General features: G+C 40.1%; 1 protein-coding gene across 4 annotated transcripts in view; it reads right to left on the reverse strand.

Moving 5' to 3' along the window:
* The window catches only part of SCUBE3 (signal peptide, CUB domain and EGF like domain containing 3), a 177,224-nt gene that overhangs the window by 42,475 nt on the left and 114,349 nt on the right, over positions 1–20,400 (reverse strand). For all 4 annotated transcript variants that reach the window (XM_042464257.1, XM_042464254.1, XM_042464256.1 and 1 more), the window contains one exon: positions 11,733–11,849. In XM_042464257.1, coding sequence (XP_042320191.1) covers positions 11,733–11,849 — 117 coding nt within the window. The remainder of the gene's footprint in view (positions 1–11,732; positions 11,850–20,400) is intronic.

Genomic DNA, 20,400 nt, shown 5'->3' on the forward strand with positions numbered 1-20,400 from the left:
AGAAAGACACCTGCTCTATATGGTTATGGTCTAGAGTCCACTTGCACCATAAACGACTTTTAGAAAAAAACATAACTTTGGTTTTATTATAGTTAATTTTTAATCCATCGTTTGTACAATGGTTTGCCAGGGCTCTCAAAAGTCTGTTCAAGCCTATTCTCATATGTAACATGAGTAACACATCATCTGCATAAGCGAGTATTGACAGAGGTTTGTTTGACAGTGTCGGAATATGTGATAGTATCTCTGATAGGGTCATAATCATAGAGTTAATATAGAAATTAAAAAGAGTGGGCCCTAAAACACAACCTTGTCTGACACCATTAAATAAGGGGATAGGTCTTGTCATATTACCATGATTATTGCATCAAATAGTTAACAAGAGTTCTCATGCAGTTTACGAATTAAGGTTAGTAACCATTTGTCAACATTAGTGGCTTCAAACTTTTTCCAGAGTTTGTCTCTTGGGATAAGATTGAATGCAGATGACAAGTCAACAAAGGCCGTAAAAAGTACACCTTTAGCTGAAGCGATGTACAGTATTTCTCAGTGAGATGTTTAAGAACTAAGGCTTGCTCAACTGCAGATCGACTGTTTCTGAAACCAGCCTGTTCCTCCCTGATAATAGATGTAATGCATACATTTTACTTATGATATTAAGAAGGCTGATGGGCCTATAATTTCCAGGGTCACATTTATCACCTTTTTTATATATTGGCATAATAATAGCAAGACCCCAGTCCTCCGGAATGCAAGTTGTTTGGTCTATGGTGGTAAATAAGACAGTAAGTATTGGGATCCACAATTTAATGTTGGTTTTGAACACTTCGGAAAGAATGTTATCACATCTGGGGGCTTTGCCTGACATGAGTCTGGAAATCAGGTTTTTAATTTCCAGCACAGAGACTGGCGGCCATTTCAGAAGTTTTTCGATATCAGCAAAAAGAGGTTATAGCTGCACTGAAGTTGGTCATACAATTTACTGTAATGTTGTTCCCAGCAGCTTGCAGAAATGTAGGCGGGTTACACACCGCCATTTAGTAAGTAATGAATACGTACTAGGGTTAGGAAGGGGCGGTGCTTCCGCACCCCCCTAACCCTAGTACGTATTCTGTACGTACAATATGGCGGCGGCCGTTCCACACGGCGGCCGCCATATTTATGTATCGGACGCTGTGCGTCCGCACGTGTTGCGGCGTCTATGACGTCGCGAGTCCGCGCCAGGTGCCTCGCGATGTCATAGATGCGCCGCAGAAAGAAGCTCCGAAATGGAGCTTCTTTTTTGCTCCGCGCGGGAGTCGCGCGGTTTGGCTGCTGCGGCTCCCGCACGGAGCAAATGGCGGCGGCGGGGAAGCGCCGCAAAGCGGCGGTCTGTAACCCGCCATAGTATTTTATATCTATAGAATTCGGCCATCCTTTGGATACGATTTTCCAAAAAGAAGTTGTATCCTTGGTTTTAGCTGCTATTATTAAATTTGTCCAGGAGCTGTCTTTTTTTGTTGTTGTTTTTATCAGTCTCTTATAGCTTTTCTTTATTTTAAATCATTCAGAGGGAATCATTTGTAGATTTCTTCATCCATATTCCCTAAACTTCACCACCAGGACCTGCTTCATATTGAGGCAGTCTCGGTCAAACCAAGTTTTTGATCTCTGAGGCATGTTGGATATCCTGTGGACAGTTGGTCAACTCAGCAAGTTCTTAATTATTGTACTTAACTGTTGAAAGGATTCAAAAATAATATCAGGGGATTTTGTAGTTAGCAGCAAACTGCGAATAGTTAGGCACTTTTCAGAGTTTAGAGCAGTTTTAACATTGTTCTCGGCCTTGGAGGACCATTTGATACCTCGAGATCTCAATTCCAAATTGCCATCCAGTGGAGCAATCTATTTTGCAAAATCTGCTTGTGTGGCACATTCTACTATCAGGGTTACAGGTAAATGGTCACTCTCTACACGTTGTTCTATCACACACCTAGGCATCATAGAATAATAATTAATAATAATTTGTTTTATTTATATACCGCTATTCCAAAGATCATAGCGGTGAACAGCAAGTAAGCTAATTAGCAAGTAAGCTAATTTGCCCCCAACAGTTTGGGTACTCATTTTAGCGACCTCGGAAGGATGCAAGCCTGAGTCGAGCTTGGGCCCTTTTGCTGGTCTTGAATTCGCAACCTTGTGGTTTTGAGTGAATGGCTGCAGTACAGGCATTTAACCACTGCGCCACCAGAAAGCAAATCATATGATACCACAAAATAATCAATTGTGGAGGACCCACGGTTGGACACGAAGGTGTATTCCCCTTGATATTGCCCTCAGTTGAACCATTTGTCACAACTAGATTCATTTTATGCATTAGTTGGTTAAGATAGAGGCCAGCCCAGTTGTATCCCCTATCTTTAGATTGTCGAGATGGCAAAGCTAGACCTGGATCAGGTTCTGGCTGTGGAAGATGGAAAAGTGCATATAGATCTATTTCATTAGAGTCAATTCTTGCATTGAAGTCCCCAGCTAATATTAGAAGGGCCTTGGGATACAGAGCCAGTACATAAGTTGAGAAACATACTAGACCATATGTTTCTCAACTTAATCTTCTGTCATAAGGGAGATATATAGACATTGATGATTAACAGCCAAATATTATTAAATTTGACTAACAAGGAAGAAGCCAGGTTTGTCAGTGTGCAATAAGAAAATAAACATGTTTGATACTGGTTGAAGCTAAGATAGATAAACCGCCAATGGGGCAACCACCATTCAGGGAGAGAGAAGCCTCAGTAGAGCACGCTGTGAATCCATTTAGGGTTATCTTTTCTCTCAGCCAGGTTTCTTGGAGTAATATTATATAAAAATTGGAAGTATATTCCACGAATGTAGGGTCACAGATGTTCCTACCCCAGTCCGTGATGTTCCAGAACAGGAGTTTTAGTCTTCTTAATTTTGGTTTATTTCATTTGGTTTCAGAATTCCATACCATTGAGCTATGGCAGTTAAAAGGGTGCCAAACTGGATTACTTCGGCAGTCAGTAGGGGATGCAACCAATGTTTTCTTCCACTTGCAACCTTTCCATGTTTTATCAGCACTTCTTCTACCTAGTTTTCCTTCCACAATAAACTTCATTCAGGAGAGAAAGGTGAAATAGCTTTTAATTCGTAATGCTAGGACTCATTCATGTCTTGGTGTGAACAATAATTATGCTAATATGTTAATAATAGCTTTGGCTAAAAGGTGTGAATTGCGTCTTTGATATTTTTGATAACCCAGAATCAAAACTTGAATAGGTAGAAGGCTTTAGAAACATTTTATTCACAAATCAGACAGATCACATACCCACAGGTAAGTGTCGTTCATGTATACAATTGGGGTTTTCTTGAAAGTATTTGTCTGACAGAATCTCTCAACACTACCATCTTACAGAACACCAACCACTTGTTAATAAATACCCCGATACACATTACCATAAACTGTAAAGATATACAGTATATATGCTATTTATATACATTTTAATAATAATAATAAAAAATAATAATAATAAATTTTATTTATATACCGCTATTCCATTCGATCACAGCGGTGTACAACAATTGCAATAACGATACAACAACAGAATAAGCAAATATAAAAGCATACTTAAATTAATCAAATGATACAGCTCTTAAATTAATGATACCATTCTTAAAGATACCTATACCATACTAAAAGGGGAAAAAACAACACATTCCCAAATCACAGAAAGCTTAAAAGCAATTAAAAGCTTTTAGTAGAAAAGGGAAAACATTCTTCAATGAGTAGGCCTATCAGACTTCAGCAGGAAGGTGAGGGTGGCTAAAGCAACACCACTGCAAAAGGTCTGAGCATGGTAGCTAACAGTCTCTTAGGTAACAGCCCCAAATGGGTGGCCTCCAGCTGCCCCTTCTTCATCCAGATCAGGGCCGTGGCAATCTAGCCTTTCCAGAACGCAATAGCCGTGGTGCCGCAGCTATATGGCGCTCCTTCAGCACTGCGTTGTGCGGATGCAGGACTGGAGGAGCGCTGTGATGCCATGTGCTGTGTGGAGTGACGCACGGTGTTACGGCACCCTGGGGATACAGTCAGAGCATGCATCACGTGGACACATCACCCCGACTCCACCCCTAGGCCAGCCGTAATGGCCAGTCTGAAGAGCCCCTCAGTTAATAGTAGTGGTACATCAATAAGCATGATCTTTAAACTGGGGAGGGAGTAATACATTGTGGGGAGGGACACATTCTCTGAGATGTCTTAGATCTAGGCTATTTAGAGTTCTAAAACCTGAAAACGTAACTGCATTTGCAGCAAGGCAAACTAACACTTTATGATTTTAGTGTCATAAACAAAATAGCTATCTCATTTTGTTTACTGTTGTGAAGATAATAAAAAAAAATCAGTATTATACAGTTTATAATGATTAACTTAAGCTTGACCCAGAACTGGTATATTCTAAAGTAGCTAGAAATTTGGGAGTATCTTTAGGGGCGACCCCACATACAGATCATTATGGTAGTTAAGTTGAGAGCATGCAAAAGAATGGCCAGGTTCTTTGCTTCCAAGAAAGGGCACAAGTTGCCAAACCAAATGAAGTTGAAACACAACTTGGCCACGATTGTCTCAACAATGCTAAATATCAATCAAATTTAGGAGTACCCACATAAGTAGTTTGGCTAACAAGCAAACATGAGATTCAAACCATGGGCCAAAACAATTGCCAAGAAACTCTATGGAAAAAGTTTTAGCAAACACACTTAAACCTCTTGTGAGTGAACAACAGCAAAGCTAGCCTGATCTTGCATTAAACTCAAGGTCCCAGTTCAGAGAGTAACAATGATGTGTGATTTAAGGGTGGTCATGTGTCCAGACTAGGGTTGCCATTATTTGCTACCATGAAACTGTGACAGAATGTTAAAAAGTAGGACAAAATGTAGGACAAATTTCACACAAAATGGAGGACATTCAAGAAAAATTGAGGACACAACCAGCTAAAAGCGAAAAATGTTACTAATTTAAAAAAAAAAATTATATAAATCCTTATTTACAGAAAATGTTCTTCCTAGACAGAAGACACACAACAACAAACATAATAATAAAAGACATCTCAGGAAATAGAATAAAGATATAGAAATCTTACCTGTGAGACAAAGCTGCAGCGACCTCCCTCTAATTTCTTGGGGCTCAGCCAGTTGGGGCCCAGTGGCTAGGCCCTGTGCGGCTCTGCCGCGGCTGGAAGAGGCCGCTGGAGGACTCCTCCATGGCGGCCTCCTTCCAGAGGGCCCAGATGGCTGGCTCAGGTCCTGCACGGCTCCACTGCCACGCAGGAAGCCTTGCCGCCAGCACTGGAGGACCCGCCCCTAGCCCTCCTCTACTGAGTGAGTGACCAATGGACTGGGTGGAGGGGGAGGGCACAAGTAGACATTTTGAAGCTTCTTCCTTCCACAGATGTGTGTCCTTTCGAACTAGCAAGCATTTTGTTTCAATTTCTATCTCCAGCCTTCTTATTGCTTTAACCTTCTCCTCACAGGTAAACAAATGGCAAGCCGATCTACGAAGTTCATTTAGCTTGCACCTAGCAGTATAGGCTCTTAAGGATGCTTACTCTTTCGTTGGTGCTTTAGGAACACTAGATTTATGATGACATTCTGTTCCCATGTTAAGAGTTGCTCATCAAGAGTCAGTACAAAATTCCGCCACCAAGTAAAGCCTCATTGTTTTTTCTCTTTCCAGCATTCATCAAAAAACATGTTTTAGACACAAAATGCATTGGATGCCTGGGAATATCTGTTTTTAAAGGTTTCACAAAGGTCAGTTGAGACTGTGCAATAGGGACTATGTTTCTAGTTCTTCTAACAGTCCTGACATCCTCACCACACCACAATAGCTGACAGCCTCACCACAGTACAATGCTGAACACATCAAAATGGTTCCAGAAATCCAGAATTTTTGAGATAAGGAATCCGGTCTCTGTTTTGGTCTTTGTCTCTCCCTGTTCACAGATTTGGGAACTGGTATTTTCAAAGCAGCCTGGATTTCATTTTCTACACAAACCTTCTGGATTTTTTTTCCTTTCAATTTCCTCCTCATATGCCATTATTAGTGTCTGTCATATATTCTCCACTTTTTCTTTTACAACCATATGAAACTGATTCCAATTGAGCAGAGGTGGCTTTTAAATCGCTGCTCCTAATTTCACCTGAGATGGGTTCTATAACTGGAACCTTTGCAGCATTTCCAGTTTTGCACTTTCAGGAACAATATCCACACATTCCTGTATTGCATTAGAAAGGCATTTTCTAGATTTTGGGTACTTTAGTGTGTCTGCTTCTTTTCTCTCAGTCAGATCTGGCTTACTTTTGGTAACTGTGTTGGAAAGCACTGGCTTTTTTTTAAATCTTTTTTTTTTCTGGAAGCAGGAAGTCTGATCTTTCCCTGTTTTCCTGAACTTGGTGACAGTTTGTAGAGACTTTTCATTCTAAAAAGTGGCATACTTTCTGTCCTTTATATCATTATGGAAACTGTTTGAAAAATGAGATTCCACAGAAAAAAACTACAGTACTGCTTTTGTCTTTTCCATCTGTTTTGGTAAAGTAGGACCTGACATACAAGACTTGACATTTGATGAAGGGGGCACAGATTTATGTACTTGCAAAAGGGGTTGAATAGCTATTTTATTTTCTTTTAAAAACTTATCAGGTGAAAGAAAGAAAGAACAGGCCAAGATCTGTCACTGTTGCTAATATATTGCAATCCCAGGATATACAGTATTATAAAAAGGAGGAAGGAAGGGGGTGGGAAAAAAGTAATGTGGCAGTGTAACATGTTATGATCCTAGGATCACAGAAATATAATAACATAGGTCTCTAGGATTATAACAACCTATTCTAGGTGATATAGCTAACTGGGATGGAGAAAGTGGTTTAGTCTCTTTAGCTGCCTATCAAAAAAGAAACTAGTTTTGTGCCTAATGAGATGGCTAAGTGGGTGTGGCTATTCAAGCAACTAGAGGGAGAACTGTAAAGAACTAAATTGGAAAAGGAAATGGTCTTTAGAGAGCAGTAGTTTTGGAAATCACTGTGCATTGTTTTAAGCCCCACAAATTGGACTGTTTTGGGAAAACCAACAGCCTTCCCCTCCCCCAATCTTCAGTATTTCCCTAAATTGTCCTGTCCCCCCAAGAAACAAACCCCACCTCCTGCTACTACCTGTTAAGGGATATTTTTATTTACAAGGTTGAAAATTTACTGCTATGAAATGGTCTGTAAAATAGAATGAGCCAAGGCTGATGAAACCCACAAAGAGAACTCCATCGGACTTCATCCAAGTCTGCTATCTAGCCTCTCCCCGCCCCCCATCGCTTCAAACAAGAAGATGGAGCTTTTAGTATTATTATTGTTGTTGCTGTTATTGTTATTGTGAGTGAAGAGAACTTGCAGTAAAACAGCTCCAAAGTATAATAAAATCCCAGACACGGATATAGCTCTGGGTTATTATGCTTTCCTGGAACTCTAGCATCTTAGAAGTGGTGAGGTCTGAAAAATAATAACCAAGCAAATGGGGTCTGGAATCAGTAAGGCGGTTAGACAGCTTTCAGCAGAAGGGCATTTTTCCCTTTTAACTAAGGTCACGTTCCCTGGAGCTGCCAGAGACAGAACACAGACGCCCTCCATTTGTGAAGTCTCACCTTTTCCTCTGCAAGCCTTTCCAGATGACTTTTTAAAAAGGCTCACACATTTCTCTTACTGCAAAACCCCATGTAGTGCTGATATTCCAATAGTGTGATATCCTGTCCTCATCTAATGAAGTGAGAGGAAATGGAGCCATACTTTTGTTTACCACTTTACAAAAACACCTGATAGAATCTGACGTCAAAAGGCACAGCCTTTAAAGAGTTAATATAATTAAAACAAAACATAATGTAACAATCCATGAAATGGTGGGACACTGCTGTTATGGGAAAGGGTTGTCTTTCTGGAATTGGCTCATTTTTTTTCTTATGGGCAGAATAAGCAGAGGGTAGTAGAGTAGGATGGTATATAGCTTCTAAAGTAGAACACAAACAAACTTCCACTTTTAAAATGACTCAGACATCATGGGAAGTTGTATTGCTTGTCAGAAGCTAATGTCAAAGGCAGTACTCAATATTCAGCATTTGAAAAAGTTATGTATTGGATGACAGCCACCAGAATTTTCCAGATGGCATGGCTACAAAAATACAGTGGATCCTCCGCATACGCTGACTTTTTATCGGCGGCTTTGAGCATAGGCGCTCAAAGCCGCCGGCGCGCGCGGGGCGGAAGGGGCGGCGTGTCCCATTCAATTGAATGGGCGCGGCACCCGTTGCGCCTCGCGCGCCGCTGCGCACGAGCCCCATTGTTTACAATGGGGCTTGAGCATAGGCGGAAATCGCCATACGCGGCGGGATCCGGAACGGATCCCCCGCGTATGGCGAGGTTCCACTGTATAACTTGGCCAAGCTTTCCTTATAAAAGCCTGGGAAGTCACATGCAATAACACCCCTGCTTACAGTCTAACAAAAGAGTACAAAACAGCAGCACAAACTCCACATATGTAGATGATAGACTTCTCTGGACCAAACGTACTGGTACTTTCATACTGGACTGAGTGATGGCACTTGGGAAAGCTCCCCACAGATACAAAGGAACAGATCAGTTATCTCCCACCTGTCCTCCAGTGAGCTCATGGCTGTTGACATGGTTCTCCTCCTCACCATTTTTACACTTTCAGCAACCCTCTGCAGTAGCTCAAGCTGAGAGAAAGACCTTGGATCAAAGTAATCTACTGAGTTCCATGGTTCATTTGAACTTACTCTCCCAAACCTTTGGTCAACATTTAAATTGGCTAGTACAAGAGAATTAATCTTCTTGAATGAGACTTTCAAGCTCATGGAGCTACTGAGTGTTATGGGTAAGTGTTAAAGATGTAACTGTAAAAGATGGTTTTAACAATTCTTTAAGGCTGCCTAGAGATTTTATGCCCTCCATGTGATGATGAAGACAGATCCACACCAGGATGCAGAGGTCTGGCATATGAAACTGAAGACACGTTGTGTGTGTGTGTGTGTGTGTGTGTGTGTGTGTTCAGCACAATGGTTTTGTTCTGAAATGAAGTCAGACTGAAAGAGGCACTCTTCTTTTCAAAAGTGTAAGTTAGATGCGTCCAGGAGAAGCTTTTCTTATTCATGGAATTTTACAGAAGGTATAAATGCCTACATCTTCCATTTCTTATCAGCTTCCGTATTTTCCCACTGCTCTTTTTTGTTCTTTCTACTATAGAAAATCCATTAGAAAAATCCACTCAGAAAAACATAAATGGATGTATTATGTCTTTTGATATTAGTACCAAAAGCCATCCATTGTGGATCACCCTTAGATAAATTTGTTTCATGCTCAAAAACAAATGGAAACAACTTCAGCCTTCTACCCCCCTTTTCCCTGTAGTATTCCTAAATTCCACAAAAATATATATCTTTAAAGTGCTGCAAGGATTGATAAATTCCTAATCTGTGTTGAACACATCTTTATAAAGGCAAAACTAAGCTTATGTAAACTACAGTATGAAGCCTACAGTATTTGTTCAATTGTCAAAAAAGAAATTTCTCTTGATTAAAGACATGTTCAAAATACATCATGTATTATCATTCCTTGCAGCTCTATTTTGGGTATTGTGGTGGTGTGATATATGGCTGGTTTTGATCCATCCTTCCTATAGGTATCTCAGAATTCCATCTTGCCTCTTCTCCGGCTCAACTTGATGTTGCTAACTGAGACAGCACCAAGGTTTTGAATATGAGGTCATTATGCATGTTCTGGTTTTCTCAACCTTAATATGCCTTATGGAACAATGGACCAATGAAAGCTGCAGTCCTTTACCTCCACTATAGTTACAGTGAACGGATGAGCATGCCCATCCAGGTGGTAAAACTTCCACTGGTACAATTGGGAACTATACTCCCAAATGAAATAGAAACTTTGGTCTTGTACAAAGAAATAATTATATGCTTGGTGGACCTGTGAAATAAATTGGTAGATCTGTAAAGAAAGAGGGTAGATATCTAAAGAAGAGGGAATGAAAACTGAATCTGACAATTTAATCAGATAGGTTTACCATCTTGAGAGGCTCATGAGCCCATCCTGAACTTGGGAAATCAAGAAAAAGCAGTGGACAGTAGTGTTGCCATCAGCCATCTTTGTTGAAAAGACTGTAATCTTCTCTTAAATTTGGAGTGGTAGTCATAATAATCTTAAGAACTGATGAACTAAAAATCATACTACATGTGGTTCTCTCTTACATGTATTTATTTAAGGAATTATATTCTACTTTTATATACTCATCACACTGGGATGATTGTTGTTATGTGCCTTCAAGTCATTTCTAACTTATGGCAACTGTGAGCTTTTAGAGTGAGCACAGTTATGCCTGCCAGACTTTTATAAGTTCTTTGACATCATTTTCCTTTGCTTCATCCTTTACATTCTTTGTTACATGTCCCAAAGTTTTAGCCTTGACATATCCATGGGAATTTGGGCCTCAAAACCTGCCCGCAACTTATACATGAGGTCAACTTATAGTGGAGTATACACAGTAGTTGCAAAGTTCAGCCATAATATCTCTATAATGGTAAGGATTTAATTTAGATTATTATTAAAGGCGGTATTCAGACCGGCGCTTTGCGCCGGCCTGGATACATGCTATTGTTGCCTTGGGGCGTCCTTTACAGACGCCCCACAACCCTAGCACATAACCGCGGCATCAAAATGGTGGCGCTCTGTCTACATGGGCGCCGCCATTACAATGTCATGGCTGCACCGCAGCCAAACAGCACAGCGCAGGTGTGACATCCTGGCGCCACTCCAGGGTGCTTGTGGTGCCCTTTTAGCGGTGCCAGAAGGAGCTCCGAAATGGAGCTCCTTTTGCTGCGGGTATCGCTGGCACAGCCTTTCCACTGTCAGGGTGTCCTTGGGGCATGAAGCCCCAAGGACACCCCTTTCCAGGCCACAGGGAAGCAGCGTTTTGTCGCTTCCCCAAGGCCTGGAGAAGCGGCGTATCGGGCCCCCTGGAGCTGCTGCTGTGGCTGCTGAGGCCCCGATCCATCGGGGAAAGCGGCGGGTGCAGGCCGCCCCAAAGCGACGGTTTGTATCCCGCCAAAATTACAGCTCAATGAGGCACTAATCTTTTTTATTGGATGGAGCATTTATATTTAGGAATAAATGAATCTGTTTAAATTTCTTAATCTTTTGAACGTTTTGTTGAACTTGACTTGTTATATCCTATTTCTACATGCATTTGTGAATTTTTTTATAAAAAGTCTGCACACACTTTTGTATATATTTTCCCCACTTCGCACGCACACACACACACACATTTTACCTCAGGTATGCATTTTTGTATGCAACCTACCTTAATGTGGTTTGCAACTTGTTTGTACACATTTTGGTTGGACAAATGCACTGTGAAATTCATCAATGTCCACAAATTGAAAGATAATTGCTGCACTCCCATGAATTACTTTGGGAAATGCTTCGATAAATGTCAGCCAAAGTTATCCCACACTCCTGCTTGTGTCATACAATTAATACATCCCACCAAGGCCAAAAACCCTACTCAGACTTGTAAACAGATGAAGGAACCCAACAATATCAAGTCAGATTCTCTGTGGAAAATGCTCTGTATTACAGTAGATATATATTTGGTTGCCAGTTACCTTTGCATGTTTTTCTGTCAGGCTGAAGCATGAATCCCATGGGGCAGCTGCAGTGCACACCAGTGGCTGCATCATGACACTTGCTATCACAGCCTCCATTGTTGACAGCACAGGTCTCTGAAACAAGAATAAATATCAAGAACATTTTTCAAGCATGCATAAATTCAAGAACTTCAGAAACACGCTGCCTCAAATCTATCAAAATACTGATATTAAGGATATGAAGTTTTATAAATATTCTAATAGCTGGCTTAGGAATGTCTAGTCTGGAAAGTCTTAACTGTGAATTTATAGTAGTAGTGGTTCTAATTCCAGATTTATGAACCTTTGGCTCAAATGCCAAATCTGAACAAATCAGTGAGGCTCTGATTCAAATTCCTGACCTTTGAAGGTTTATATAGTAGGATACAATTTGGCTTAGTGATAATTTGAGAATTTTTAACATTTATTTTCCAAACTTGAATATTCACATTCAGTGTAATCTAAAAATAGTCATGTCAATTTAAATTTTCAAAACTTTGTTCAGAAATATATCATCTGTGTATGTGATCAAAGAAAAGAAATAGATTCTTGTACTTGCCACTGGATCAAGGACTATTTGCTACAGCTAAAGCAGTGCCTAATACATCTTGTTTCTGTTCTGCATGTCTAGGTCTTTCCAGGGGATATCCAGGGAAATGTATGGACAATAATATGCCACACAGTTCTCTATATAGTAATAACATCACCTCCTGTTGTGGAATGCACACAGGCAGTAGGTCCAATATAAACATTGTGCAGGGATAGCTATGGACAGTCTAAAAGTGTAAACACCTCAATGTGCTATGTGCGTTTTTGATATGTATTTTAGCAATCTAAGACTTACAGATAAAAACTACTATACAGTGGTACCCCGGGATACGAATGCGCCGCCTTACGAAATTTCCGGGTTACGAAAAAAATCAATTGAAAAAAACTGTTCCGGGTTACGAAGGTTATTTCGGGTTACGAAAGAAATTTTGGTGCTTTTCGGCGCTTTTTCGCACCAAATCGCGGCTTTTCCCCATTAGCGCCTATGGGTTTTCGGCTTGCGAAAGCCTTTCGGGTTACGAAAGCGGCGGCGGAACGAATTAAATTCGTAACCTGGGGTACCCCTGTATTATAACTTTTTATCTGTTTGGTCTTTGCTCTCAAAGGGAAGCTGAACTAACTCTTCAATCACAACAGCCTGGCACTGAAGCAATGGGGATGCTCAGGCTACAGATTTCCATGAGCTCAGCCAGACAGAGATATTGTTGGGTCCACTCCTACTTATGCTCAGACATAAAAGACAGCACCAATCTTTTAGAGAAAGAGAGATGGAGAGACTGACAGAAAGATGAACAAAGACAAAGGCAGAGAAGAGCAGCCAAGAAGCTCATCCTGTCAGACAGTCTGTCTTATAGATTTTCACCTTGTCAGCCAAACACACTGCAAAATTAGCAAACCTTTAGAAAGAGAGATGTGTATGTCCAAGAATGAAAACATTGACATATGTGTATATATAAAAAAAGGAATTTTATTTTTATCTGATTTCTGAATCATATTCAATACTTGCCACACAGGAAGGGCAGTTTATTTGACACATATTTTTTACATTTTTCATCTTGAAAGGGTGTCCACAAATCTATCTTCATTTGTTGTACTTCTCACATGCACGGAAAGTTTCTTTGAAATCAAGTAATTTGTTAATGAAAACTAATAGTCAGGAATATTAGTGGTTTGTATCTTTTGTTGTTAAGGAATGTAATATATTCTTTGTATTGGTGAGGGGGGGTGGGAATGAGGGTGCTTTCCATCTAAAAGCAACCCATGCCTCTAAAACCAAAATACGCTAAACATCCTTCCTTAATTTATGGTGTGTAACTCATCCAAGTTATTGCAGTACTTAACCCTTGCAATTTCAGGGCTGAACCAAAGCAAATCTGCGAATACTTTCCTCTTAGGCATAATTTGTGAAAAGCATCAATGAGGTCTGGGCCTCTAATATGTAAAAGGCTCAGTTGGATTTTGTTATGGGACTGACAAGAGAAGCAAGAAATACATTCCAAAACATTTGCATTCAGGCTATCACTGCCTATAACATCTTTATTTGAGCAACATGTAATTTCTTATTCTAGAAGAAATTGTTCCCTTAGTTTAGCTATATGGACTGCTTTAACATTTTTGAACTATAATATGGTGACATAATCAAGCTAAATTCCACTGCTTTGAAAATCCTAGTCTTCAGTACTGTTTGGGTAATCTGACAGTCATTTCTAACTTAGGTGGCTATACAAGGGGTATGAATAAGAGCATAGCATGCAGGCTCAGGGCCATGGTTTCTTCTGGCACAATCTCTTCTTTCATTTTGGATTGTCGCATCATAGGGTTTTCATGGTAAAAAACATTCAAAAAGGGGTTTACTATGATTCCTTTTGCACAGTACTAACAAGTGTTGGCTATGGTGCCACTGGCATTGACTCTAAGTGATCTCTGCCAGTGCCAGCCCCATCCACCCCAAATACTGCAGCTTTCCAGTAGCTGTTTGGCATATTTAGTCTTGCTCCTCAGGGGAAAAAAAACTGTCTGACAAGGGAGACCGTACTAGCATCACTACTAATGTCAGCATAGTTTGTTGCCTCATAGGATCAGGCAATCTCAGCAAAGCAGAAAGGTAATGCCATGGTAAGGATTTAATTTAGACTATTATTAATACTATTACTATTACTATTACCATCATCATCATCATCATCATCATCATCATCATCTCATTACTGTTATAACTCACAACCTAAAACATTCAGGCCTGACATAGAATATTTTTATTATTATTAATTATATTGGTATTATTTTATCACTTACTAAATGAATCTCTTTGTTTATATTCTGAGTTCTGGAGAGGAACTATCCTGAGCTGATGAATTCAGAATCACAGTCACAATTATCTCATATATATACACTTACAGTCGGTGCCTCCAAATATATGGACAATATCCTTAAACCATATGTCACAAACACCCCCAACTATGTGAAGGACACCACAGAAGATACAATCCATCCACAACCTTTGAGGAAACAGCATCTTAGCCACTGTGGATGTGGAATCCCTGTACACTAACATCCCACACGAAGATGGAATACATGCCATCAGGAACATCGCTCCAGATGGGAACTTATTAGATCTAGCCACCAAGGCCTACCAGTTTGTTCTCACACATAATTACTTCACCTTTGGGAATAACACATACCTTCAAGTTAATGGCACTATCATGGGCACGCGTATGGCACCACAATATGCCAATATGTTCATGGCCAACCTGGAACAATGCTTCCTTAACTCTTGCACCCAGAAACCGCTCTTCCACCTGAGGTACATTGACGATATCTTCATAATTTGGACTGATGGAGAAGATTCACTCAAGACATTTCACCAGAGTTTCAACAACGTCCAACCCATCATCAACCTCAGCCTGGAACTATCTACAGAACAAGTTCACTTTCTGGACACCACAGTACAGCTACAAAATGGACATCTAAGCACTACACTATATCGCACATCCATGGACCACTACATGTACTTACATGTCTCCAGTTTCCACCCTGAACACACCACCAGATCCATAGTCTACAGCCAAGTCCTCCAGTACAATCGTATATGCTCAGATCCACAAAACAGGGATGCCAAACTCAAGGAATTACAACAAGCATTCCTCAAACTACAATACCCACCACATGAAGTAAAAAAACAACAACAAAGGCAAGACATGTACCTAGGACTGATCTATTACAAAACAGATTGAAGAGAGAAAATGACAGAACCCCACTAGTGGTTACAAACAGCTCCCAACTGGGACCTGAGTGCATCATCAATGAACTACACCCCATTCTGGACAATAATGCCATGCTTTCAAGAGCTTTTGGGGGTAGACTTTTGCTGGCCTACATACAGCCTCCAAACCTCAAACAGGTGCTCACCCACAGGAAGAGACATGACACAGATTGGGACACATGTACTAAGCCTTGCCACAAACCAAGATGCCAACTCTGCCCGCACATATATTCAGGAAATGTCATCACAAAACCTAATGGCATCACCCACAATATTAGGGGAACGTGCTCATCCTCCAATGTGATTTATGCCAGACTATGTCCTCAATGCCCAGCAGCACTCTACATTGGGCAAACAGGCCAGTTCCTGCGCCAGAGGATAAATGGACAGAAATCAAACATTAGGAATGGGAATATACAAAAACTGGTGGCAAAACATTTCAGTCTCCCTGGAGATACCATCTCAGAACAGAGGTCCTTCAACAAAAGAACTACAAAGGTAAGATTGGAAAGAGAAACAGCAAAATTGGAATTCATCCATAAAATACAGTCCCTCAGCAATTGATTGAACAGGGATAATGGCTTTGTGGATCACTACACAAATTTCAACACTATCTGACCCCCTCCTCAGAGGGGCATCCTACACTCATCTGTTCTCCCCACCTACAGGCTAGTTTCGAAAGCCAAACTGGTTTTGCCTCTTTATTTCCATACACATTGGCCAGTTCCCAATGTCTTTGTTCACTAACAACCAATGTTAAAACTGGACTTGCTACTTCAAAGGATTTTGAATTTGAACTGACAATCTCATATACCGATGGCACATACAGTGTTACCCCGGGATACGAATGCGCCGCCTTACGAAATTTCCGGGTTACGAAAAAATCCAATTGAAAAAAACTGTTCTGGGTTACGAAGGTTATTTCGGGTTACGAAAGAAATTTTGGTGCTTTTCGGCGCTTTTTCGCACCAAATCGCGGCTTTTCCCCATTAGCGCCTATGGGGTTTCGGCTTGCGAAAGCCTTTCGGGTTACGAAAGCGGCGGCGGAACGAATTATTTTCGTAACCCGGGGTAACACTGTATATGTCTATCCCTGGTTTCCATTCCACTTAATGCATCTGAGGAAGTAGAGTGAAGTCTAAGAAAAGTCATGCTGTCAACTTCTTCCTTTAGTTAGTCTCAAAGATGCCAGAAGATCTCTCTACATACTGATTCTACAGACTAACACAGCTATATCTTTGAATTCTACTGGAAGAGTTCTTACTTCCTGACACATTGGCTCTAAATAAAGCACATAGTGTTTTGTAAGGGCACAAAAATTCTGAGGGGCTTCAAACATGGCATGAATGAGATCCTTTCTCAGTTACAAATCTGATGTGGTATCTAATTGTATTATCAAGCCTAGCTAATAAGTAACAGTGACACAATCAGAAATGTAATATGAATTGCTAAATAATAATACAATGAATTAAACAATATAGTTAAATAATGCATAAAAATAAGAAATAAATAAAGTTAAACTTTGAGCCTACAATTCTATGCTCAGTTACCTGGGCATAACTGAACTCAATGAACTCAATGAACTCAAAACCACAAGGTTGCGAGTTCAAGACCAGCAAAAGGGCCCAAGCTCGACTCAGGCTTGCATCCTTCCGAGGTCGCTAAAATGAGTACCCAGACTGCTGGGGGCAAATTAGCTTACTTGCTAATTAGCTTACTTGCTGTTCACCGCTATGATCTTTGGAATAGCAGTATATAAATAAAACAAATTATTAATTATTAATGAAAAATATTTCTGAAAAGACACATAGATGATTGTGCTGCAAGTCTTTCTTTAAATCTATCAAGAGTTTATTTTATTTTGCTATTTATTGGCCTATTCCAGTTTTACATGAGCCCTCTATAAATCTCCACAGTTTCTGTTGGATTTAATTGCTTTTAGTAATTTTTGTATTGCTTACACAATAAATATCTTTAATGAATATCTTATGGAGCAGATTAAGAGACCGCACATCCTGCTGTTCATCTCTGTCTTTTATGAGATGAACTAATGAGCAACACAGGATAAGAAAACATTTGCAAACCTATAAAGACAAGCAATGGTATTCATGCAGAGAGAATGAATCAGACATCCAACGAAATGGGTTGTCACCTACAAAAGTTCATATCATAACAATACAGTGAGTCTCTAGATGCAACATATTTCTTTCCTTCTTTTCATTTTCATGTCACTAGAGACCATTGCAGTTCCTCTTGCAAAATTAAGAGATGATAGAATGTGTGATAGTTTCTATAGTTCTTTGGTGATATTCTTCTCCCTGAGTGACTGAGGGAAATGTGGTTCTCCAGCTGTAAGTATAAAAACATGACTCACTGAACCACACACGGTGTCTGCAACTGCTGGTTGAATCACAGGATGAGGAGAAGCAAAGCATCCTTCCTTCTGATTGTTTTTTATATGCTGGCATGTATTTATATTTTATCTTATTGAGGAACATCGTAGAAGTTCCTTCAAAAGTCCAAAGTGATACAAACACAGTTTTATCATCTCCATGAGGAAAGGTGTTTTGAGTCTGTCTACCATTAGTTATGACCTTCAGTATTAACATGCTTTAAGTTTTGTATTCCTCTTGCACAGAAAATGCTTTATAAAGGACATATTTTCATTAACATTTGTCAGTGTTCAGAGGTTTTAAGAACATCTCCAAGAGTATTAGTCTTGTTTGTTATAGTACAACATTTTTGCCATTTCAGGGAGTTTTGATTGTATCAACTACAATTTCCAGAGATCCCACGTTTATTCTACCTGGCTGCAAATTTGTCACATTGTTGTTACACAAATGGATCGTTACTTGAAGAAATGGCCATTTTTGTATCATAGGTGTACCACCATCAGGCAATACATAAAGATGTTTGGATTGTATAGTGACTAAAGTGAAATATCATCAAGCATTATGAACCCTATGGAGACACATGAGTTATAAATCACTTTCTCCCCCCTGCAAGTTATTTTTTTGGAAGCAGCATCAGAACTAGGGCCAATCTAATATTGTTGTATTTGTTGGCTTGCCCCCAAAGTAGAGAGAATATGATCCTCTAACAGATCCTTATTTGTGGAATGCTATTATATTTGGCCCGAAACTCACAGCCCAAAAGAAGCAGCTTGTGGCTGCTTTGGGGATGTGGCTTTTAGATGACGCATGCCCCCAAGGTGGCCAGAAGCCATGCCGAGGTCACACTCTGGTCCAAAGGACCAGATCAAAAAGGAGTCAGTTTTAACCGACTCCTGTGGCTTGGCACCTGTGGCAGCTGCCTCCTTTGGGAGAGGGCCATGAAGTCGCCATGGTCCCAGCCTGATCATGGCCAGAGTGACAGGAAGCCCCTTCTTCCTGGCCATCTGCTTCACCAAGCAAAAATACACCCCCTTCATAGAAGAGCAGAGCACTTGCTCTGATTTACATATGCTCTAATTTAAAAATTCTACTCAGTGGTCTAAGAAGAATACTGGGAATGTGTTTGGGATATAATCTCAGTACAAGAAATGTAAAATTTCGAAAATTTTGAAGCCATGGAAAACCCCCATTTTTTTCAGTTTTTTTCCCCAGGAAGAAATTGAAATTTTTGGAAAAATTGAAAAAATGCAACATTAGCACTTTTTACAGATTGAAAACCACTCTGTTACTTTAGGAATATAAAATATTACTATGTACAATTTGATTTGGCATAAAATTATCACAATTGCTATATTAAAATACATATATTCAAACAATTATTACAAACAGAATTTACAGAAATAAAGTGAAAGTTTTTATTATAAAAATAATTTAAAGAATATATTTTTTAACAAATGGAATAATATATCTCCTGAATTTTGATTTTTCTTTTTTATGTGGAGCAAGGGAAAAACAACCACAGAAGAAATCATCAACATTAGCAACAAAAATAATTATTTATAGTTCCTCTCCACAATATCAAACAGACATAAAGCACCCATTCCCACAAAAATAACTGAGGGGAGAGAAAGTGTGTGGAAGTGAGGAGGAACTAAGATTTAATGAATAGGCATGAAGTTTAATATCAGTTTCATTCTCTACTTTTGCTTCGTTACATTTGTCATAATCACAGTTATCATGGATTTCTGAAAACCGAAGGTATGTCTGAATTGAAATCAGTTTTTCTGCCCTTTCACATGTCAGTTTATTTCTTGATTTAGCATGAGTGTTTCCAAACACAGACCAGATTCTTTCACATGTTGCAGAAGATGAAAGAATCTGAAGAAGGTGAGAAGCAAGAGGAGTCAAAGGCTGCGTTGTCCAAAGACCTTGCCACCATGTTGAAGAAGACATATGTTTGGCAAAATCCCAGATTGCATTCCTGGATCAAATCCTTGAAGATGCTTTATATTCTTCAAGGTCTGCAAGTACCGTCCCAATTTCAAGTCCTAACTGTGGCCCATTCCGCACGGGCCAAAAGTACGTGTGCGGCACGTACTAGGGTAAGAAAGGGGCGTCCTTTCTGGATGGCCCCAACCCTAGTACGTGCCAAGCACATGCAAAATGGCGGCACCCATTCTACATGGGTGCTGCCATCTTGACGTAGTGGACACTTAGCATCCACATGTCGCAGCACGGTAATGACACCACAAGTGTGCCATTGGCGCCTTGCAGCATCATTACCACATCACAAAAAGAAACCGCTTTTTGTGGCTTCTTTTTGCTGCTCTTTTTCGCCTTTTGGTTGGTCTGGAAAGTGTGTGTGTTGGTTATTTTGTAACCCAGTCTAGTGCTTTCAATACATATATTATCACCTTTGAATCTTGGATCCTAACAGATTTGCAGC

The sequence above is a fragment of the Sceloporus undulatus genome, chromosome 4 (assembly GCF_019175285.1).
Source record: "Sceloporus undulatus isolate JIND9_A2432 ecotype Alabama chromosome 4, SceUnd_v1.1, whole genome shotgun sequence".
NCBI lineage: Eukaryota > Metazoa > Chordata > Lepidosauria > Squamata > Phrynosomatidae > Sceloporus > Sceloporus undulatus.